We start from the raw sequence: 25142 nt of genomic DNA, 5'->3' as shown, positions 1-25142 counted from the left end.
TGGGTGTGAGGCTGGCATCATTGGAAGGTTTGTGAGGGGGAGGTAGAGTATCTGAATGTTAGGCATGAATCTCAAGTGCCAGGGAGCGCTGATGGGTGGAGTGATGGGGTGTGGTGCATTGAGCAGTGTGAGAGGTTGGTGGTGCAGTGGGCATGAGTTGTCATGTGAAGATGCATTCACTGATTTTGACTACCTGCATGATGTCATTTGCAATTCTTCTAGCACTGCTACCAGGTCTTCGGGGACAGAATCTGGGAGTTGACCTCCTGGCCACATACCCCCATTACCTTCGAAGGGTGGTCCTTGAGGGCCTCGTGGCCCTCTGCGGAAACCTGGCTTTTCCCATCCTGTCCACCTCCATGACTGAGCCCTCCCAGTGCCATCTCTGAACCGCAGAATCCTCTTCCTCCCCTGGTGCTCCATTTATTTTCTCTCCAATTGCAGCATAGTCAGCAGCAGCCTCCTTTCAGTGGTACTTATCTTAAAAGGGTCAGACTGACAGAAAGTTTAACACAGTAAACAAAGAGATTCCAGTATTTCCCTGAGAACTGAGTGAAAAGGAGAAACAAAGCTCACCCGACTAGCTGTGCGTCATGCTAGCTTTGCACGCTGTTAGGCGCCTGTTGGACGTGCAGCCAGCCAGCAGTGTGGATCGCACTTGCCTGCAAGCTGAAATCATTCAAATGAAGAGGCAGCATAAAGTTTGTGTGGTGCCTGCCTCAACCAGAACAGGTGCAGGCAGATCGTGAACCCTGACCCCCCGCACCCCCCACACTCCGAAAATGGATGTGAACAAATTTTTAGCCCGATATATATCAAGAACTATGTTTTGTACTATTGGCATCTGTGTCATATTAACCTAAATAAAGCATGGCTGCTATTTGTATTCACTGAATAGCACACTGTATTGTACATTGTGTAAACAGAACTTACCAGCATCCAAGGAATCTGTGCTCATCTCTTATATGAGGTAGAAAAATAAGGTTCTGCTTTGGTGACAAAGTTTCACCTAGCAGAGATTCTTTTAATAGTCTACCTTTACCCTTCACGGCTTTTAACAAACATTTTCCTGTTTTTTTGCAATCTTCCATGTCTATTATTTTCTTTTTTTTAATTCTAAAATAATTTTAGTCCAGGCACTTTACTCCCAGTTGTAGGTAAATGTATTTTAAATCCACAATAAACTCCTCTTCCCTTATAAGATTCTTTCATTGAAACACAGAGTGTGAGCTCCCTGAAATCTAGTGAGATTTGTTTCGTCATTCTGCATCCTGCATAAATTAAGCCAAAGCTAATGAAGGTCCAGTGGTTTTTATGCTTATTAAAGTGTTTAAATTGCATGATTTTAACATTCCAATTTATGGCTTAGCTCACCGCTGGTGAAAGATGAACATGCTGCTTTATTGGAGGTACTGTCCTACAGATGAGTAAATATTTCAGGTGGTGGATGGGATGCCGATCAAGCAGGCTGCTTTGTCCTGGATGCTGTTGAGTTTCTTGAGTGTTGTTGGAGCTGCACCCATCCAGGCAAGTGGAGAGTATTCCATCACATTCCCGACTTGTGCCTTGTAGTTGGTGGACAGGCTTTGGGGAGTCAGGAGGTGAGTTACTTACCACAGAATTCCCAGCCTCTGACCTACTCTTGCAGGCACAGTATTTATGTAGCTGGTGGGGGATTCAGCGATGATAATGCCATTGAATGTCCACGGGAGATGGTTAGATTCTCTCTTGGAGATTTTTTTATTACTTGTTCATAGGATGTGAGCATCGCTGGCAAGGCCAGTATTTATTGCCCAACCTGAATGCCCTTCAGAAAGTGGTGGTGAGCCGCCTTCTTGAACCGCTGCAGTCCATCTGGTATAAGTACAACCACAGTGCTGTTAGGAAGGAAGTTCCAGGTTTTTGACCAAACGACAGTGAAGGTACGGTGATATAGTTCCAAGTCAGGATGGTGTGTGGCTTGGAGGGGAATTTTCAGTGTTCCTGTGAGTGTGCTGCCCTTGTCCTTCTATGTGGTACATCGCAGGGTTGGTAGGTGCTGTTGAAGGAGCCTTGGCAAGTTGCTGCAGTGCATCTTGTAGATGGTACACACTGCTGCCACTGTGCGCTGGTGGTGGAGGGAGTGCATATCAAGCGGGCTGCTTTGTCCTGGATGGTGTTGAACTTCTTGAGTGTTGTTAGAGCAGCACTCATCCAGGCAAGTGGAGCGTATTCCATCACACTCCTGACTTCTGCCTTGTAGGTGTGGATAGGCTTTGGAGAGACAGGAGGTGAGTTGCTCATCGCAGAATTCCCAGCCTCTGACCTGCTCTTGCAGCCACAGTATTTATATGGCTGGTCCAGTTAGTTTTTTGTCAATGGTAACTCCCAGGATGTTGATGATGGGGGAATTCAGCAATGTAATGCTGTTGAACTGATTCTCTCTTGTTGGAGATGGTCATTGCCTGGCACTTGTGTGGCAGAAACATTACTTGCCACTTATCAGTCCAAGCCTAAATGTTATCCATGTCTTACTCCATTCAGGCATGGACTGCTTAAGTATCTGAGGAGTCACGAATGGTACTGATTGTTGTGGAATCATCAGCGAACATCCCCAGTTCTGACCTTATGGAGGGAAGGTCATTGATGAAGCAGTTGAAGATAGTTGGGTCTAGGACAGTATCCTGAGGAACTCCTGCTGTGATGTCCTGGGGCTGCGATAATAGGGCGGCACAGTGGCGCAGTGGTTAGCACCACAGCCTCACAGCTCCAGCGACCCGGGTTCAATTCTGGGTACTGCCTGTGTGGAGTCTGCAAGTTCTCCCTGTGTCTGCGTGGGTTTCCTCCCACATGCCAAATACTTGCAGGTTGATAGGTAAATTGGCCATTATAAATTGCCCCTAGTATAGGTAGGTGGTAGGGAAATATAGGGACAGGTGGGGATGTGGTAGGAATATAGGATTAGTATAAGTGGGTGGTTGATGGTCGGCACAGACTCGGTGGGCCGAAGGGCCTGTTTCAGTGCTGTATCTCTAAAAAAAAATAAAAATTGGCCTCCAACAACCACATCCACTTTCCTTCGTGCTAGGTGTGACTCCAGTCAGTGGTGTTCCCATTGACTTTAATTTTACTCAGGCTCCTTGATGCCACATTCAGTCAAATGCTGCCTTGATATGAAGGGCAATCACTCTCACCTTACCTCTGGCATCCAGCTCTTTTGTGCATGTTTGGATCAAAGCTGTAATGAAGTCTAGAGCTGAGTAGTCCTGGTGGAACCTAAACTGAGCATCAGTGAGCAGGTTATTGATGAGTAAGTGTCAAAGCACCTTCCATCACTTTGCTGATGACTGAGAGTAGACTGATTGACTGGATTGGATTTGCTCTGCTTTTTGAGCAGAGGACATACCTGGGCAATTTTCCACTTTGCCGAGTAGATTCCCGACTTGTTGCTGTACCGGAGCAGCTTGGCTAGACATACATTCTGAAGTACATGTCTTCAGCACTACAGCTGCGATGTTGTCAGGGCCCTTGATATCACATGCAGTAAATCAATTTGGCTGAAGACTGGCTTCTGTGATGGTGTGGACCTCAGGAGGAGGCCCCTTTAAGGTGGTGGATTGGCAACCCTTAAATATTCACTCCCTCCACAGTGGACGGCACAGTGGTGCAGTGGTTAGCACTGCAGCCTCATAGCTCAAGCGACCTGCGTTTGATTCTGGGTACTGCCTGTATGGAGTTCGCAAGTTCTCCCTGTGACCGCGTGGGTTTTCGCTGGGTCTTCCGGTTTCCTCCCACAGCCAAAGACTTGCAGGTTTGTAGGTAAATTGCCCCTAGTATAGGTAGGTGGTAGGGGGGTTGTGGTAGGAATATGGGATTAATGTTGATGATTGGCATAGACTCAGTGGGCTGAAGGGCCTGTTTCAGTGCTGTATCTCTAAATAAATAAACTGGGGCGCCATGCCTGCAGAGTGTATCATCTACAAGATGCATTGCACCAACTCACCATTGCTTCTTCAACACATCTCCCAAGCCCACCACCTCCGCTATTTAGAAGGATAGAAGAAGTAGGCATATGGGAACACCACCACCCAAAAGTTCCAGTCCAAGTCACACACCATCCTGACTTGGAAATATATTGCTGTTCCTTCATCATCGGTGGGTCAAAATCCTGGAACTCCCTCCCTTAACTGCACTGTGGGAGCACCTTCACCGCAATGGTTCAAAAAGGGCAGCTTGCCGTCACTTTCTCAATGTGGGCCTTGCTGCCAATGCCCAGATCCCGTGAATGAATAAAAAAAAAAGAAATGAACTGAGAGGTCTGTCCTGTTGTGTTGGGACCGTTTAAACTGGGCTGGCCCGTGAATTTCTAGAGGCCAAGCAGATCTCACAGTCATTGTTTATTCTTTCTAGTTATTTTTGCATCTTATAATGTGGAGGCATTCACCATTAATGCTAAGACTTTCAGTCAGAAGTACAAGAATATAGGAAGTGCCCAGGGGACAAGAGAATTAGTTTCAGGATTGGGAAGTGGGGCGGGGGTAATGCTGGTGAGAAGGGGTGTAAACTCCTCAGCCCTTGCCCCTACTGGCTCTGCTGCTTGTGCTTTTCATGAATTGCTATCAGCCACAAAGTCAACATTGGGAAGAAAGTCAAGGTCCCACCCCAGTCCTACGCCCTTTACACTTGAAAGGTGGTGATCCGGTCTGCAGGAATTCTTTGCGAAGTTAAGGGTGTTTCTTTATTGGGAACAATGTTGGGTGTTCCCACTAATTGATCTTAGTCCCGATGATGGAGAAATACTAATTTCCATCATTAAACACTGTCACGGAAATCCTCTATTTAATCTTGCCCGTCACCCTGTTAACTGTAAGAATAATTAACAACGTTTTAATGGGATTGTGCGCAGTACGTACCTTGACGCCGCAGTTCTAGGATGCCGCCAATAGTGGGCAGATATGTTCTCTAAATAAACAGCACATTCTAATGAGGAGGACTTGTTTCATTATCTGTCAGCCCATTAAATCTTGTCTGTGGCTGTTATCATTCATACCTTGTCAAATCCAACATCCAGCACACGTACTTTGCCACTGTTTTCACAAACACTAACTACTGGGTACGGTAGGAACGGACAGAGCTACTTATTGAAGAGGGAGAGTAAACCTCCCGTGGTGTTCAGCCTGGGCTCGACAGGAGCTGTTGCTCATTGCCCATTCTAAAAGGCTGGACTTTGAACATTCACACAGTAAGCGAAGAGATTCCAGTATTTCCCCCAGAACTGAGTGAAAAGGAGAAACACCGGCCTGCTCACTGCCAAACAACATTGCAGCTGGAATTGAGAATGAAAACGAGTGCAACCCTTTCACTCACCTGATGTAATATCGCCACGGAAATACAAGAAAGTTTTAGTTGTTGGGAACCGAGATGGCAAAAAACACATCCTTGTATTTTCGTATCATCGAAGGAAGAAATTTGCCCGCCAAGGACGTGTAAGTTTCCTGTTTAATATACCTTCCTGCATTACACTGGGAACAACTTAGAAACGAGTTGGTTTGCCGTCCGTTTTAATACCAATGCCTTTTTTCCAGGTCTGGCACCAGTGATCCTTACTGTATCGTCAAAGTGGACAATGAGATAGTGGCCAGGTGAGTGACCCTCTCTATCTCCTTATTACATCGGCTGTGCTTGACCGTCCAGGCGGGCATGTGTCTATTTGCAAAGATTTCCCGGAAAATATTTGCTGATCAACCATTAATCTGCTGGAGTACGGGGGTTTCCGGTATTTGCGGTAATTAACTGACAAGTATTCATAATTTGATGACATTAGTCAGTAGTTTGTCTCCCAAAGCGTGCATTTAATGTTTAAATGGCAGATCACTGGAAGTTTGGCAATCTAACTGACTTGTTGCATCAAGAGACTTCACGAGAAAGCTGGAAATATGTGCCAGGTTCTTATTTGCATTCTGTGACAAATGTTATCCACATTATCTTTGCAGAGATCTGGTTTCTCTGTTGATTTCCCCTTTAGATATGAGCTGCAGCAGCGGTACAGCGTACAGGTGCTTTGGGTTGGGCTGTAGCTTGGAGAAGCCGCGGTTTCCGCTTCCCCAGTGCCTGTGACCCAGCCGTTGTGTTGTTTCATCTGCACGAATCCACATACAGCGACAGGGAAACCTGCTGTGTGAATGGTAACAGTACATCCCATAATTGGTTATGGGATGAAGACAAGTGGATAACCAATGAGTGACCAAAACCGCATGTCAGACCAACACTTCATTGTTCAGTCCAAATCTGTGATGAAGGATACTGGAGTCGAACCATGTTTTTTGGTTGAAAATATTTGTAATTAACTTAAATAGAAATTCTGTATGTACACTTCCTGTGCCTTAACTACATGAGGACCAAGTGACCAACAATGAGTCGTGAAAAAGAGCTGGCTGTGTCCTTTAATGGGGCATATTTTGATGAGAAGCAGAGCACTTATGCTGTATGGTGAAAGATCAGTACCATTGGAAGGTGAAGCAATGGGCAGGGGACTGAGGTTTGAAGGTGCTGAATGGAAGGGTGACAGTGGGCAGACAGTGGTAGGAGTTGGCATGGGTGGCAGCATAATAATGAGGTCTTGTGATACCTAGAATGAACTGCTAACGATAACAGGCATTAACGCACATTCATGATAAAAACTATTTTTATATTTATAAATAATGGTGTGTATGTTTTGTCTATGAAATTTTGCATTCTCATGGGAAAATGTCTCAACTGTTTTGTTTTGAATGTGTTGGCACAAAGAGTGGCAAATGGCTCAATCGAGTCTCAAGTTTCAATTTAACCACTATTTTATAGTCCAAATGTCTGATTTGAGCCTAAATGTTCTCACTCAGGTGCCACAGACTCTGCAATTTGCAAGGTTCTGTATAGCTTGAGGGAAGGGACAACAACAAAAACAACAACTACTTATATTTGTATAGTGCCTTTAACATAATAAAACATCCCAAGGTGCTTCATTGTAAAGCCTGGCTCATGTAGAAAATTAAAACCCGACGCGGGCTCAACACGACAATAGCCAACCCAGGCCTGAGTCCTTTGATTTTTTTTTTAAATGCCCGACCCGACCCGAATCTGACACATGTAGAGAGTGCAGAGTGCGGAGTCTGGACTGCACGTTTCCCACCTTGATGTCCTGAATGTTCATTTGAAGATTACTTCCTGGAGTGAGGCAGCACTTTCCACATCCAGCCCAACCCGACCCGAGCCCGAATGCTTGTCATCGGGTCTGGTCAGGTTCGGGTCGGGTAGCTGCACTTTACTTCATAGGGGCATTATAAAACAAAATACGACACTGAGCCACATAAGAAGATATTAGGTCAGATGACCTGAAGCTTGGTCAAAGAGACAGGTTTTAAGGAGTGGCTTAAAGGAGGAAAGAGAGGCGGAGAGGCAGAGTGGTGTAGGGAGGGAATTCCAGAGGCCGGGGCCTAGGTAACTGAAGGCATGGCCATCAATGCTGGAGAAATTAAAATCGAGGATGCTCAAGAGGCCAGAATTAGATGAGCGCAGTAATCTTGGAGGGATGTGGGGCTGGGGGAGATTAGAGAGATAGGGAGGGGTGAGACCATGGAGGGATTTGAAAACAAAGATGAGAATTTTATAATCAAGATGTTGCTTGACCAGGAGCCAATGTAGGTCAGCGAGGACAGAGGTGATAGCGGTGGTGCGAGTTAAGACATGTGCAGCCGAGTTTTAGATGACCTCAAGTTTACAAAGGGTAGAATGTGGGAAGCAAGCCCGGAGTGTGTTGGAATAGTCAAGTCTAGAGGTAACAAAGGCATGAATGAAGGTTTCAGTAGCAGATGAACTGAGACAGGGGTGAAGTTGGGTGAGGTTACGGAGGTGGAAATAGGCGGTCTTAGTGATGGCACAAATATGTAGTCAGTAACTCATCTCGGGGTCAAATGTGACACCAAGGTTGTGAACAGACTGGTTTTGTCTCAGAATGTTGCCAGGGAGAGAGATGGGGTCGGTAGCTAGCAGCCGAACTTTGGAGTGGGGACCGAAAACAATGACTTCAGTCTTCGCAATATTAATTGGAGGAAATTACTGCTCATCCAGTACTTGGAAGTCGTATTAGCAGTCTGATAATTTAGCTACAGAAGTTGAGAGAGGTGGTGGTGGGGGCTAATGATAGATCCTTTGGGGACACCAGAGGTAACTGTGCAGGAGTGTGAAGAGAAGCCATCGTAGATGATACTCTGGCTACGATTAGATAGACAAGAACCAGGAAAGAGCAGTCCCACCCAACTGGATAACAGTGGGGAGGTGTTGGAGGAGGATGGTGTGGTCAACCATATCAAAGGCTGCAGACAGGTCGAGAAGGATAAGGAGGAATAGTTTACCTTTGTCACAGTCACATAGGAACATTCTAAAGAACTGTCTTTTGTAAAGTTTGAATAATTGGAGCCAAGCGCACCTGTGGAAGATTATTATTGGTGGGTCCCTCGCTCCTGCTGTTCAGAAGGGACCCCACATAACACTGGCTTGAAGAAACTACCACGGCAAGTGAGTTACTGACCATTGCAAGGATACATTTGGCCCTATTGTTGGAAGGAGGAATGGTACCTGCAAAAAAAATCCTTGCTTGGGAAGCTTTTCGGACTGCTGCCCGGGCTGGTGGGTGGGTGGGGGGGGCAGGGGTGGGTAGGATGGTGCCAGGGTTTTTAGCAGCAGGTGAGTGGGACATGGGACAGGTGAGTGTCATAGATGCGCCCAAAGTGGCGCTTGCATCAACTTGTCCCATACAAGGGACATGCCCTCCCATAGACCCAGCAAACCCCAGAGGGATCAGCACTGGAGGCAACCCGAGCAAATTTGGGCCAATAGTCACCATTGAGCAAATGAAACATAAAGCTCTCCCTAGCTGATAATTAGTGAGAGTCCATGTATGAGGCAGTACGTACTGTAATAAATTAAAAAGGTAAATTAAAATCAACCATTGGACATCTCACAGCTTCACCTGCAAAAATAAAACCATAAAATTACAGCAAAGCTATGTGAGGAAGACAGTTTACTCGTCATGCTCAAAGATACAGTCAAGAAATGCTATATGGAATCCAAATGATCATTAAGGAAACAACATGGTGCATTTCTTTCTGGGCCTCCTGTAATGGTTCCTCTGGTCCTAGGCATGGCTGTACCCCTAAACATGACTTAAGCTGGCAGGAGATGGATTCCCCACCCAATCAACCTGAATCTTGGCTCACTTTTGTCACTAAGACTGAACCAGGAGAAATTCTCCTATGCAGAAGCAAAATATTGTGGATGCTGGAAATCTGAGACAAAAACAGAAAATGCTGGAAATACTCAGGATCTGTGGCGAGAGAAACAAAGCTAATGGGCTGAATTTTATGCAGCTGTCAGGGGTCCCGACGCCAGGCCAGAAAGGCGAGGGGAACCCCGCCTCAGCCATTTGGGGGACCCCTGGCTGCACTTTACAGCACACAGGTTATTAACTGCCTGGCTTGGGGGTTGGGATCCCGTGTCCAAGAGCTGCTGGCCAATCAAAGGGCTGGCAGCTCAGGAGTCCAGCAGCGCCTTTGGGAACGGTGGCCACTGCTGGGACTGCAGGAGTCCCAGGATCAGGAGCAGCACTAGATCCCGGGAGAAGAGGTAAGTGGGGGGCAGGCTTGTTGGGGCCAGTTAGGCAGGCCACAGATTGCCCAAGCAGGAGGGCACCCCCCCACCCCCGCCACCAGCTCACATGGAGGCAGCCTGGTGTTAATGGGTGGCTTCCGCACGTTGCTGAGTGCCTCCCTGCCGCTGGTAAAATGTCAGTGGACATTAATTGGCCTCTGGGCGGGAAAACTTCTTCAATCTTCCCCTCCCCCCCAACTAAATTGAATGGCATCAGGAAGGCAACAGACACTCCAACCCCCACCTTCCCTCACAATATTTTGCCCCCCCCCCCCCCCGCCTCCTTGCCCATCCATTGAGGGCTGATAAAGTTCAGCCCATTGTTTCAGGTTTGTGACCTTTCATCAGAAATTCATTCTATGTCTGTTTCCCATTTTGAACCTAGTATCAATGGCTGAACAGCACATCTGCTGTTCCTCCCACATAACCCAGGGGGCATGAGAGAGACGAGGGTGAATTTTTGCGAATACTTGAGGCGCTAAAGAGGTAAAGAGGTGACAAAGATGGGATCTTAAGCTGAAATGCTGGTTTAGCCCACGTTTAGTGCAAGACGCTATCTTGTTAAAGAAGTTGAAGCCAATGCTAAATATGACTGATGCTTAAAATGGTTGCTAATGCTCATTAAAGAGGCTATACAGCATTTTGGTGGCCACGGCTTCAACTAACGCCCCCTCCTAACAGTGACCAGCTGTTTGGGAGTAAACACTGCACTGATGTCGATTTTAAGTGATACTTAAAGGGATATTCACCATTTCATGTCTGTTGATGCTGGAGGTGTGAAGGAGACTTCTGAAACACACCAGGAGACTTTCTAGGACACTTCGTCAAGACATCACCAACAATTGAACAACATTTATTCCAGAAATTCTCTGAAGACTTCAGCTAAAAATTGTAAGTGCTGTGCTACTCCACCATGTTGTTCACCTTATAAGAATCACCAGGAGAAAGGGAGTGCTTGGTCATGGGCATCTTGCTGGGGGTCCTCTTGGTCTGGATGAGGAATGGGAGGAAGGCATGAGGCCAGGCAGAGTAGCCCCAATTGTTGCTGGAGAGAGGGGCAGGAGGGCAAAGTAGCATCCTTCTCCCTTTCCCTCCTCCTCTGGACCTCCTCTACTAGGACCTCCAGTGCTGATGCCGAGAACCTGTGTGCTCTCTCCCTCGCTCCCTGATGCTGAACCGTGCTGCCGTGTGCCTGTACACCTTCAGTGGAAGTGGGCACGAGGAGTCCTATTATACTGCTCCACAAAAATTCCATCTAATTAACATTTGAGTGCTAAACCTGTGTTTAGCACCTCTGGGCAAGTTCAAATTATGATAATCAGCATTTATGACCAAAATTGTGTGCTAAATCCAGGCTTTCAAACAGACTAATCTTATTCGTGTTGCACCCATTTTCAGCCTTTGGTCAATATAACTCTCACAGCCTCAAACCTATAGTACATCAGGCAGTAAAATCCAACAGACATCAACACTGCTGCAACTGACAGCTACAGCAGTGAGAAGAAACACCCTTGATCGAAAGCAGCCTTTGGGCTGTCCATATTTCTCTATGTTTGCCCCCATGCCTAGCACCTCTTCATGTATATTGGCTACATGTGCTGAGTAGTGATGTATGATCCTGATAATGCATTGTAACTGGGAACAATTGCAATAGGAAAAGCTTACAGTCCTATTAGGACTGAGATGTTCAGCTGATAACTAAACAAATCCATGATGAACTCATGCTGGCTTTGAGAGATAAGTGGCCGTTGGACTCAAACCTGAGATAATAATGCAATGGAACAATTCTCTGAACTACTCTGATACAAGGTCACCTGGGTGAATTATTAATAGTTGTTCATGTTTACCATATAAAGGGTTTTTGTTAAATATGATGAGTTTAATTTGTGATTATAATTTACTCAATTAAACTTCAATGTCTGAACATGGACCAAAGCTCCATTTATAATAACAAAACAGAAGCAGAGTTAACGTTTCGGGTCAGTGAAGAAGGGTCACTGACCCGAAACGTTAACTCTGCTTCTCTTTCCACAGATGCTGCCAGACCTGCTGAGTGAATCCAGCATTTCTTGTTTTTGTTTCAGATTTCCAGCATCCGCAGTATTTTGCTTTTACTCCATTTATAATACTTGCTCAACTTCAGGTCACCTAAAGTTCAGATGTTCAGAAGTAACATTTATGCTATCCTGCTTACACTAAACAGATTGCGAAACACCTCTCACAACTGATTTAATGTTGGAACTCAGGGTGTACATTTGGGAATTTTGGGAATACTCCTTCAGAGTATTGCCCCGACCCAGATTGCACCCAGTGGCTTGTGCATTTTTGAAGTTTAACTTTAAAAATTGTGCATTCGGGTTAATTTTAAACTTTTTTACTTCACAACTTTTAGATTTTAATCTAAAGATAGGAATAATAAGTGATGTTTGAGTTTATTAGTATTCAGTGTTCAACCGACCAACGAGATCCTAATTCTTCCCAAAAGCGCTTGATCAGTTACTCTATCGTAACTTATAGGCACTCCTCTGACAGAGACACTGCCTTTGGCCTAACCCCACTCTCAATCTCCCCACTGCCCATCCATAAACAGAGGCATTCTTCACTCCCAGTTCAGAGATCAAAGCCATTAAACAAGCTGAGAAAGACATCATGAGAGCAGAAGACCTTCTGATCTTAATTCGACTGGAGTCTGTAGCTTTAGAACAAGGTTTCAGCTATGACTCCGTATATTTAACAAGAATTGAATACTATATTCATGAACTAGAAGAGACCTAACAAAAATCCTGCAGAAACCAGTGGGAAAACTGCAGATATAGGGCTGAATTTAACTTGCCACTTGGGAATGGGCTGGAAGACAGGTGGGGGGGGGGGGCACTCCTGCTTGGGCAACTTATGGCCCACAGAGGGCTCCTGGCAGTGAAGGCCACCCCTGCACCAATACCAACCCCTCCCCATCCTCAATAATGCACACTCACCCAACCCCATGCTGAGGTCTACCTGACTGGCCCAGGAGACCCCTCCCCCCCCCCCCCCCCCCCACCACGTACCTGCAGTCCGAGGGTCCAGTGCAGCTCCTGGTCTTGGGACAACTGCAGTATCAACAGCGGCCACCACTCCCAGTAGCACTGCTGGGACTGCTGAGCTGCCGGCACTCTGATTGGCCGGCAGCTCGGAGGCAGGATCCCCGTCCTTAACGGAACGGGACCTCGGCACCAGGCAGTTGAGCCTGAGCCTGAGCACCATTAATTGCAGCTGGGAATCCCCCAAAGGGCCGAGGTGGGGTCCCCCTGGCCTTTTCTGTCCCGGTATTGGAACCCTTGCTGGTTGCATAAAATGCAGCCCACAGTAAAGTGGGCCAAACTGATAATCCATACTAGAGTTAAAGAAGGTATAATTATAAGGCAAAAGCAAAATACTGTGGATGTTGGAATTCTGAAATAAAAACAGAAAGTGCTGGAAATACACAGCAGGTCTGGCAGCATCTGTGGAGCGAGAAACAGAGTTAACGTTTCAGGTCCATGACCCTCAGGTTCTGATGAAGGGTCATGGACCTGAAACGTTAACTCTTCTCTCTCCACAATTATAAAACAATTTGGTACCTGAAGGAGGGTGAGGACACTGCAAAATGAAGCTGAATATTTGTCTGATGCTTTTGCGTCATGTTTGTGTATACATGAATAAATAAATCACTTCTGCACCCTTATTTTCCACTGTTTATTATTTTTCAGCTCTGTAGATAGGTACAGACCCAAATGTAGACTATCTGTTCTCTCCGCAAGTGCTGATTGACCTGCTATTAAAGGCCTGCTCAGGTCTGCAAAAAAAAAACCCGACCTGGCCTGAGTCCTTCCCTTTTTTCCCCACACCCGACCCGTTAAACTGTTAAAAAAAAACACCTTTCTGGTCAAAAAATTACATTAACAACGGATCCACTTACTTGTGATGGAGCGTGTCCGACCCGACCCGACCCGACCCGACCCGAGCCCGAATGCCGGACCCGGAAGTGCAATCCAAACCCGACACATGTCGTCTGGTCCTGTTGGGTTTGTGTCGGATAGCAGGCCTTTATCTGCTATAGGTTTCCAGGTTTTCAGTTTTTGTTTTAGAGTGAGTAATTGTCTCAATTCAAGTTCTTAACTTGAGTTGTAATTAGATTTGTGTAAAGCTTAGTTAATAGTAGTACATCTGGGCCATCCTGTGCCTGCAAGTGGCATGTTGGCCTTTATTTCAAGCGGATTGGAGTACAAGAATAAGAAAGCTTTACTACAATTGTATAGGGCTTCGATGAGATCACATCTGGAGTACTGTGCGCAGTTTTGGTCTCTGTATTTAAGAAAGACTATAGTTGTATTGGAAGCGGTACAGCAAAGGTTCACTGGATTGATTCCTGAGGTTGTCCAATGATGAAAGGCTGAGTAATTTGGGACTACACTGTCAGGAGTTTAGAAGAATGAGAAGTGATCTCATTGAAACATACAATATTCTGAAGGGGTCTGAGAGATTGTTTCCCCTGGCTGGGGAATCTAGAACACGGGGGCACTGTCTCAGAATAAGGGGTCGATCATTTAGGACTGAGATGAGGAGAAACTTCTTCACTCAAAGGGTTGTGAATCTTTTGAATTCTCTATCCCGGAGGATTGGTGAGTATATTTAAGGCTGAGTCATAGAGTCATACAGCACAGAAACAGGCCCTTCAGCCCATCGTGAGATAGACTGATTTTTGGCCTCTCAGGGAAACAAGGGATATGGGGAGAGGGCGGGAAAGTGGTGTTGAAGCAGAAGATCAGCCATGATTGGAGCAGGCTTGAGGAGCCATATGGGTCTACTGCTGCTGTTGTTCTTCTTTTCTTATGAATTTCTGATTTACCAAACACCGTCAGATCAGAAATTCGCAGTCACAAAGAGGTCAAATCTGGATCCAAACAATAGCAGCGATGAGAAGAACATTGGGAAATGGAGCAGCAGCAAGGTGAATGTCAGGAAATGGAGTGGCAATGAGAAGAACTTCAATTGACAAATCAGCAATTAATTATCCCATGGCTCGATTCCTTAGCGAGGTAAGTTAGCTGTTCAGCGGGAACACCTTTTGTAATATGATTCACATCCTTGTGTGTTTGGCAAACAAAGCAAAAGTGATCAGATAAAAACAAAAATGCTGGAAATACACAACAGATCCATCAGTATCTGTAAAGAGAAAACACAGGATAATATTTTGGTTGTAGGTCCTTCACCAGAAACTAAAAAGCCTTTAAAGCTTCATTAGCAACTAATAGTTATTTCTGAATAGTTTTGAAGATCTAGCAATATAGCATTTGTTAAAAAGCTAAATGCTTCATTCATGAGCAGAGATAAATATGTTGCACAATATCTCGCGAAGTTGAAAGCGCTTTGCTTCACCTTCACAACTTGCACCTCATCAACAGCAGTAGGATGCATAATACCAGGCTTCATGCCAGAATGGGAATTTAAAAGGAAGAAGCCAAAGGGCCCTGAAACAGTCTTTCTAGCTGCTCCATTACATTATTAAGACAGGCACTGAGGTTATTTCCACCTAAGCTTAATGTGGCATCAGATGAGCCTGACTTTGAAAAGTGTTTCTCTAGGCACGATTTGCCTTTCTTAGGTTTTAAGTACTGTTGGTAAAATTGGTAGGCAATGTGCTCTGAGTTTTGATACTGTAGTAACATTGTTTTTAATTGTAGTTTTTAATACAATGTGTTTAAATGTTGTATGCCAATCCCCAGGTAGCACTAATATACCCTGGTGTTGATGTTGATAGACACATAACACCAACATATATTGCAAAGTTACTCACCTAATTGGACAGGTGAAAAACAGTGTAGTTGAAGCCCTGTGATTACGGCTGGCAGTGACTGACAGTAGAGCCTTCAAGCATGGCTATTTATAATAGAGATGTAACAAAATACAGGGTCTGTTAATGCCAGTAACTAAAGCAGTAATTTCTTAGCTTCTACATACATGCGAACATATGAATTAAGAGCAAGAGAAGGCTCCTCGGCCCCTCGGGCTTGCTCCGCCATTCAATAAGATCATGGCTGATCTGATTGTAATCTCAACTCCACATTCCCACCTACCCCCAATAATCTTTCACCCCCTTGCTTATCAAGAATCTATCTACCTCTGCCTTAAAAATATTCAAAGACTCTGCTCCAACCACCTTTTGAGGAAGAGCTCCAAAGATTCACAACCCTCTGAGAAAAAAAACATTTCTCCTCATCTCTGTCTTAAATGGGCGACCCAGTGACCCCTAGTTCTAGATTCTCCCACAAGGGGAAGATCCTTTCCACATCCACCCTGTCGAGGCCCCTCAGGATCTCATATGTTTCAATCAAGTTGCCTCTTACTCTTCTAAACTCCAGTGAAAACAAGCCTAGCCTGTCCAACCTTTCCTCATAAGACAACCTGCCCATTCCAGGTATTAATCTAGTAAACCGTCTCTGAATTGCTTCCAACACATTTACTTCCTTCCTTTTCTTTGTTCTTTGTACTCTTCACCTTGTGGTTTTGCTTTACCTCTTGGCATTGGATTTTCCAGCATGCTATGTTAGTGGCAATGAGCACACTGCTGGTGTGGGAAAAATAAGGGGATAACTTGATAGAATTGCCACCTGCTTTTTGAATGCTCTTTTTTGCTGCAAGAGAGCAGTGATTGTCCATGCATGAGCCTGTTTTCCTAAAAGGTCCTTTCTCACTCAGGCAAGGCTGCAATTTTAAACTGAGTGAATGAGGAATCCAGTTGTATGTTTAAACAACAGTTGCGGGGTGGGGAATGGAGACTTTTTCCAACTGGTCTGACTTAACTTTTGGGTTGGATTTTCCACCCTGCCCTTTCTGCTGGTCGTATTTGTGTTTTGGGGAAAATAATAGTGGGGATTTAAATACTCTAATACATGGCACTAAGTACATGGGCTAAATTGTGGCGAGTCGAAGAGACTTAGTAGTTGGCAGGAAAAAAGACAGAGGCGCAAGGGGAGAGCCAACTGTGCAACAGCCCCAACAAACAAATTTCTCTGCAGCACCTGTGGAAGAGCCTGTCACTCCAGAATTGGCCTTTATAGCCACTCCAGGCGCTGCTTCACAAACCACTGACCACCTCCAGGCGCGTATCCATTGTCTCTCGAGATAAGGAGGCCCAAAAGAAAAAAAAAGAATACATGGCACTATCCCTTATGACAAGAGTTCAGACTTAATATTGCCAATGAATCTTTTAATTGTCAACCCAGAGGAAATCAAACCCATTGTTACTACCAGATTTTTTCCTGAATTGTGCGTGCACTTTATGACTGAGCAGCTATCATTAATATAAGTAAAAGCGAAGCAGTCTGACTACCTATCACTGTGCTAATTAATCCTCAAGGACTTTGTACAGAATGGAAGAAACCATTTCTTGCCCTCTAAAGATTTGCTGATACTTTCCTCATCGTGTACAGTGCAAGACTTCTTTATCCCTATCAGACCCTCGATTTCTCCTTCTAAGAGAATTGTTACATTTCATTTTGGTCTTAATTTTAAATTTAAGTTCTCTTTTCAGGTGCTGGCAACTTGTATTCTTTACTTTTAATTCACCTCTCCTTCAGATGTTTTTTTCAGTTGCTCTGGTCTATTTTACTCATTAATCCTCATGCTTCTGTCCCAAGCCTCTCTACTTTGCAGGAATTCCAAGAAAATGCCTTTTCACTTACCAAGCTTCGAAGTTTCTTTTTGTTTTCTGTTTCTCTGTATTTTATGGCTTTCTGCTATGGCAATGCACCTATTTGTTTCTCATTGCTTATTATCTGAGTGTGGAATAACGTCGGGAATGCTATCCATTAAGAATTGCTGTCTACGAGATGCATGCTGCCTATTAGGGTGGCACAGTGGTTAGCACTGCAGCCTCACAGCTCCAGGGACCCGGGTTCGATTCTGGGTACTGCCTGTGCAGAGTTTGTAAGTTCTCCCTGTGAGTGTGTGGATTTTTGCCGGGTGCTCCGGTTTCCTCCCACAGCCAAAGACTTGCAGATTGATAGGTAAATTGGCCATTGTAAATTGCCCCTAGTGTAGGTCGGTGGTAGGAAATATGGGATTACTGCAGGGTTAGAATAAATGGGTGGTTTGTGGTCGGCACAGACGCGGTGGGCCGAAGGGCCTGTTTTAGTGCTGTATCTCTAAATAAAAATATTAAGGAATGCTACCTCTAAGGTTCATCAATGTTTACTGTTAATGAAAGGAAATGATAGAAAAAATTTAATGGGCCAGATTTTTCTGAAGCGGGGAATCTCAAAGCTTCCCCCTTCGAGTTGTTCTTGCACCTTTAAGTTTTGAATTTTTTGCTCTCTCACAGTTGCTGGAAGTGTGAGCTGATAGTGCGTGAGGGCATCGAGCATGTAGGACTTTGGTGAACAACAGGACAAACTGTGTATCTCTCCTTATCCAAAGAGATGTAAAGATTGAGAAGTAAATGGAGGAAGGACTGAGAAGGAAGGTGTTTTGGAGTGGGTGAATTCAATGTCAAATCAGGTATAGGAAAAGAAATAAAGAGAGGGAAAGAATAATTGGATTAAGGGACAGAGAAAAAAAGAGACAAAGAAAAAAGTAAGAAATCATTGAAGTTAAAATTTGACATTTTTACAATCTCCAAAAACAATTCACAACCTGAGGGAAGACTCCACATTTGCAATTATTCACATTCTAGGCAAGAGGGGTTGATTGTCAGTCATTAACAATTACCGCATTGTTAAAAGGGTACTTACACTATTAATTACAAGAATTAACTTTCTGGCGTGAGTTCCATGGGCAAGTGCCAAAATTTCATGAAATTCACAGGGGGGGGGTTAAACAGGAGGTGGCACTTTTACAAAGATAGCAGTGGAGCTACACAAATCGGCCAGCATCTTCTGGAGATTCGCAATTCATTGGTAGTTCTTCCTCGTACCAAGTTGTTGATTGATTTGGTTAAATTTTGATTTAAAATGGTGAGCGTCATTCAGTTGCAATTATTTTTTCGGCAAAATCTGGCCCAATATATTTAGTATTTCCAAGACTTCCAATCCTCGCATAACAAGTGAAACAAAAGTGAAAGATGGCAGGATCCCAGTTATATCAGATGTATTTTACAAACTGATAATTTGAGATTGATTTTTTAGGTCATTTGAATTAACACCACTGAATGGAACAGTGTGCACCCATCTCTCAATTATTAAATGATGAAATCAGATTATCAAGAAACTTTCAATATATATCTATTTATCTTATTGGCGTAATTCTAAGGACACTGAGATTATAAAGTAGCAAGAGCCTAGTAAGGTCTTTTTAAAAAATCTGATATCTATCAGAAAATCTCTCCAATGTAATTTTCCCCTCCCAGCAGATTCAAGAGGCTTGGAGAATATCTTGTAAAGCTGCTGTGATAGGGATAAGGCCAGTTGGTATGGTAGCATCATCAGTGTTGCAGGAAAACTGAGTGGGGGTTGCTATGACTGCTAATCCAGCACTTTGATTGGTAGGCTGACTTCTTTCTGCTGGTGTTAAATCAGAAAGCTGGCAGTATTTCACATTTCTAGCTAATGCAACAACGATGATGTGACTGCTTCTGGCAGTAAAACTCCTCCAGCAATTAGTGCAAGTGTGGAAATCCTACTGATGTTGTCTTTAGGTCTTTTAGCAATTTGAAACTAAAACACAATTGAATTGGATTATAGTTTTCATTTTCTTAATGGATGCATAAACATCGGAATTGGCTTAGAGATGAACTCTGGGCTTTCTTTTTGTTTAAATGTGTTATAAATTTGTTTATTTCCAAACTGGTTGATGGGGCTATTTTCATTAGAACAGGAGATTACGGGCTGATTTAATAGAAATGTTTAAATTTGTAAAGGGATGGGACAGAATAGATAGAAATAGATCAATGGAGGGGTTTAAAATACAGGGCATAGATATCAAATTAAATGTTTAAGATTTAACACTCTAGAAAAATCAATGGCCTTTTTGAAATGGCTGCTAAAAACACTGAAGAATGCTGCAGATCAACTTACCTGTTGGTACACCTGAAACTCAAGTATGCCCAATGATCTAGTTTAAGGTTGGGAATTGTCTCGCAAGTTTATCTATGCTGGTGACATCTGTTGTGCCACCCAAGCTCCATCCTTCTGCACCCTGGACCTTAATGATCCTTAATGAAGACGTTACAAAGTTGACGGACTTTCACAGTGAATCCCTCTCAAACCATATCCAGTGTATTCCACCTCCACAATGTCAGTGTCAAAGAAGAATTACATATCTACATGGATGGTCAGACACTAAAGCATGATCCCAACCCAACATACTTGGGAGTGAATCTGGATAGGACTTTGTCCTTCCGGGAGCATCTGAAGAAAACAGCAGCAAATGTCAAAACCAGAAGCAATTTATTAACTGAACTTGTTGGATTTACATGGGGCGCTGCTTCCACAACACTGTGGACTTCAGCACTTGCCCTATCATACTCAGCAGCAGAGTACTGTGCACCTGTCTGGCATAGGTCACACATCACACACACATCCTGTTGATACTCAACTGAATGCAACAATGCGCATTATAACTGGAACTCTCTGCTCAATACATCTCCCCTGGCTTCCTGTCCTCGCAAACATCACTCCCCCATCCATCTGCCGACTGACGAAAACCCACAAGCTGGTTGAAAGCATCCGTGCTGCACCTCACGTACCACTCTATAATGACATGTTCAATCCACCTACTGCCTGCCTTCCATCTCGACACCCCATATGGCACAACCTTCCTGAGCAGAATCGACCAGCAGACAACGTTTGGATCAAGGAATTGGAAACACGGGAAGTCACTAACAAGTTCCTTGTGAGAAACTTCATCTGTCGAATGGCAAACTTTGAAATACCACGGCGAGAGTGGTCCTTGCTAACCAGGTTCAGGACAAGCCAGGGCCCCTGCACAGCAAACCTCCACCGCTGGGGCCTCAGTACAAACCCCTTATGCTTTTTCTTTCTCCAAAATATACTTTATTCATAGAAATCTGTAAAAAAAAAAAACATTACAAAAGAGTTCAAAACAGCACCAAGTTGACATTCCAAAAAGTGTAAAGGAAATCGGTTTTCTTCAATACAGGAATGAGTTGCCTCACAACCCTTCCATTCCATTTTACCCGCCAAACCCCTTATGCATTTGTGGAGAGACAAAAACAATGCTGCACATTCTCAAGGAGAGTCCCCTCTACAGACCAAGTGGTGAACTACTCACCTTAAATTCAACAAATGAGGAGGCTATCGCTTGGCTCCAGGAATTTGCATTTGCTAAATAAATAAAGGTTTGAAATTCACTTATGGGGGAATACAGAGAAGGCATTTGCGTCCTAATAATATCTTTCCTATTATGTATGTACAAAAGTACTCTGCATGTACTGTCTCAACCAACTTTCTTTTACATTTTGTGAATCTTTAAGAATTTTCAAAAAAAATGTGGATAAATAAATCAGTCCTCTTTTACTTCTTTCTTAGTTGTGTATCAGATCTTTTATCTACATATTATGGAAGAAAAGAACATGCAAGAATTATAGAACTACTTTTTTATGACGATTGATACATGACTGATGTTTCAAAATTTAATTGATTAAATACAGCATTTGCCTTGCTAATTATAATATATGGTGATTTCTTCAGAGACTGGATGTCATTACAGTTGATCTAAGCTTGTGGAATGGTCAGTTGTACCCAGTTATTTTCTGTGTTAATCTTTTGTATTAGTCTTCCTATTGATGGTGCATTTTTGAAAAAAAGTTAACATTTTTCAACTTTCAACTTTTCAACGCATTACATTTTCACATGCCAGTTTACAAGGGCATGCACTGAGCTGAATTATGATCCAATTGTACAACATTACACATTTTTCTACTGCGCGATACTGAGCATGGGCAGAGGTTGTTATGATGGTAGTCTTTTGGGGGATTCTGCTATTCAGTGTGGTTGCTGCTTTCCTCCCTCCGCAGCCTATCTTGGGGCCAGTTTTTCTTTATAGTACGCAAGAGTTATACGTTTGTTTCTTCTAATGCTTCTGTGTAAATGTTTTCAACTCATATTGCCCTTTTGATGAAAGTTTGTGCTCCTCAATGTGAAAGGTGCAGGTGGTGGGTATGGAATACTTTTCCTCCTTTTTACATCTACTGCCAACATCAAACACTGTAAGGTCAATTATGAGATGGGAGCAATGTCAAGTAAACTTCGTCTGACCACCCCAAACGCCTCTACCCTCTGCTCAAACTTCAGAAAAGTACCTCCTGATGGACCAGTGTGAATTTTTCCATTTCCCACAACAGCTATCATTATAACCTCTGAGAAAGATTTTCAATTTGCTGACTATTAGTGACAAAGTAGGGGCAGTATTGCCTTCTTCTCAAAAAGAATTGCTGTGCTTATTTCAAGAAGGACCTATATAATCAGTAAACAGAGGAGTTTTTCATCTTATCAGTGTAGGTTGCATTTGAAACATGGGGAGAGACAAGAGAATGAGAGAGGGAAAAATAGTATGGAAGTCTCTGATTTTGAGCTGGGTTATGGACCACTCTCTATATTTGCTTTCAATTTTCATTCTAAATGCAATGGAATGACAGTTATGTTGAAGTAGCTTAACGAACATTTGTAGCCTATGTTGTGTTATATTATGCTGTGCAACTTAAATACAGAGCTGGAAAGTCTGTCTTAGGTACCAATTGGCTGGTATGGTTGTCTTTTAGTCGTACTTGTTAGGTCTTATAAGTTGCAATATGTTCCCATCTCATTGTGTAACAGAAAATACAAATAATAAAACAACTTGCATTTAGATTTTTTTATTTGTTCTTGGGAAGTGGGAGATGCCGTTCAACCTGCATGTAATGAACGTCCTATTTGCCCGTAGCAGGTGCTGGTGGGCCTGCTTCTTGAACTGTTGCAGTCCCCATGCTGGTGGTGCTCCAACAATGATGTTAGGTATTTCAGGATTTGACTATGAAGAAACAGCGATATATGACCAAGTCGTGATGGTGTGTGACTTCAGAGGGGATCTTGGCTGCTCTTGTCCTTCTTGGTGGTAGAGGCGGCAGGTTTGGGAGGTGCTGTCGAAGTAAGCTTGGCAAGTTGTTACAATGCAGAGGACACATTGCAGCCACCACATGCTGGTGATGCAGTTCAGTGACAGGGGAGCCCATCAACTGGACTGCTTTGTCCTGGATGATGTTGAACTTCTTGAGTATTATTATGGCTGCACCCTTCCAGGTGAATATTCTATTATGCCTCTGACTTAAAGAAAAAAAGTCAAATGCTGGAAATTTTATGCTCCTGACTTGAACCTTGTGTATGGCAGTGAGGCATTGTAGCTATTGTGTATATATGGCTGATCCAGTTAAGCTTCTAGTCAATGGTGACCCCCATGGTGTGGGGGGAATGGGCTTTAGCAATAGTGATGCTGTTGAAGATTAGGAGAAGGTAATTTTGCCTTTTCTTGTTGGAGATGGTAATTGCCTGTCACTTAAGTGGCATGAATGTTAGCTGCTGCTTATCACCAAAAGCCTGAATGTTGTCCAAATCCTGCTGTAGGATGGCTTGGAGGATTTGTGACTGGAGTTATGAATTGTAGATCCATTAATGAGCAGCCCACTCCTGACCTTAAGTTGCAGGAAAGGTTCTTGGTGAAGCACCTGAAGATGTTTGCATTTATATAGATATTTAATATAACAAAATAATGCTTCTCATTGAAGAGTGCAGAAATAGAAGATTTAGGAGAGTTGACCGAATGCGTGGTTGAGAAAATAGGTTTGAGGAAATTAGAGAAAAGTAGCAAGGTGAAAAGAGTGGCACTGAAATGGTGGATGTCTTTTCCACTGAAGGCAGAAGGAGAAGGCACAGGAGGTCAGAATAAAGCAGGATCTGATGGCATGAGCTGAGATCCAGGGCTGGAAGAAGTTGCAGATGTAGGCAGACATGGATGGATTTATTAAAGAAAGACAATGATTTTGAATTCAGTACATTGGTGACAGGGAACCAGCGGAGATTAGCTGGGACAAGAGTGCGATGGAATTTCGTGCAGGACAGAATGCAAGAGAAGTTTTGGATAAGTTGGAAGTTGTGTAGGATGGAGGTGGGGTGGCTTGCAAGGAGCGCATTGGAGAATTTGCTTGTCCAGATAAGGAAAATGTGTATTCGGATTTCAGCAGTGGTCAAAACCAAATACTGTTGCGGAGGTGGAAGTAACTGGTCTTAGTGAGGAATTGGATGTGGGGTTTTAAATTCAATTTAGAGTCAAATAGGGCACCAAGGTTGTAAATCAACTGATGGGAGCCAAGGAGAGGGATAGAGTCAGGGCAAACAAAGAGTTTTGCTGGGAACTGAGTGTGATGGCTTCTGTTTTCCTACTGTTCAATAGGAAAAAAGTCGAACTCATCCACAGCTTGGGGTCAGTACAGGAGCGATTTTGATGTGAATAGGATAGTTAACTATATGTTCTATAATACCTTCCATAATCTTGATCATGCACCATTTTTTAAATAATATCTTTAACTCAGTGAAGCCAGTAATTGGCATTCTAAGCACTTCTCAGTTATTGGATTGGTACAGTATTATCTGCTCTGTGCATGATCCTCCATGTGCAAATTTCATCCAATTCTCTCAATTTACTGTCCATTTCAGACTGAATCCCTGATTATATTACCCATCTGATTTGACTGTTCCTGTTCGTTTGCCATCATCCTTCAGTGTCACAGTTATTCCCTCTGTCCATTGTGCTGCTAATACATTTTTCCAGATAGTCTTACAAATCCCGTGAAATTACCCTGCTTGAGTGTTGCTTGATTTCACCATCTCCATGGTGACACTGCCTGTGTCTTTCCCACTTTTTAGTTTCTTCTTTAGATAGATTTTGGCATGTCTTGTTCACTTTCGTGTTCTGTTTGGTTCTGTATTTGAAATTCTTTAAAATATTCTGTCTGCCCAAACATTTTCACTGATATTATGGTTTATTTTATCTTCACTAAAAATGGGCTTGGTGTCCTCTCTGTTGATATCGTTCATTTACTGTTGAGGCTATTAATTCAATTGCATTCGTCATTCAGATTTGTCATTCCTTATACTTTCCTATAATTGTGCATCTACATTTTAGTAGTTTATTTGAGTCAGTGAGGTTTTCTTCCTACATTTAACTCTTGTGTCTCACTGACTGATGTTTTCAGAGCTTTTATTAATCAAAGTACTGCCTGCCGCTGCACCCAAGATCGTGGCGGGCCCAGAAAATCACTCGTGTCTAAGTTAATTGTATTCATTTGCATATTTAAATTGTGGTCCCGTTGCCCAGCAAGGGTGGGTGGGTGGGTGGGGGGGTTTACCACCACGGAACCTCGCTACAGCCGGGAGGATCGGGGCTGGGCCCACCGGCCATTGAGGTCCATGGTGGGCCTCATCCAGGGCCATCTTCAGGCCTTCCCCTGCCACAGAACCCAAAGCCTAGGG

The 25142-nt window shown here is 43.7% G+C and overlaps 1 protein-coding gene across 8 annotated transcripts in view; it reads left to right on the top strand.

Annotated features, from left to right (window-relative positions):
- LOC137382667 (rasGAP-activating-like protein 1) overlaps positions 1–25142 on the top strand; it is a 385434-nt gene that overhangs the window by 88443 nt on the left and 271849 nt on the right. For 6 of the 8 annotated variants that reach the window (XM_068054911.1, XM_068054910.1, XM_068054915.1 and 3 more), the window contains exon 4: positions 5565–5621. Coding sequence is in view for 2 of the 8 variants with exons in the window: in XM_068054917.1 (XP_067911018.1) it covers positions 5401–5465; positions 5565–5621 (122 nt within the window). In the remaining 6 variants the exon portion in view is untranslated. Of the gene's footprint in view, positions 1–4978; positions 5466–5564; positions 5622–25142 lie in introns of those variants that run through there. The other 2 variants (XM_068054917.1, XM_068054909.1) reach the window with 1 other exon arrangement.

Source organism: Heterodontus francisci, chromosome 23 (assembly GCF_036365525.1).
Source record: "Heterodontus francisci isolate sHetFra1 chromosome 23, sHetFra1.hap1, whole genome shotgun sequence".
NCBI lineage: Eukaryota > Metazoa > Chordata > Chondrichthyes > Heterodontiformes > Heterodontidae > Heterodontus > Heterodontus francisci.
This window is presented reverse-complemented; position numbering and strand designations above follow the sequence as displayed.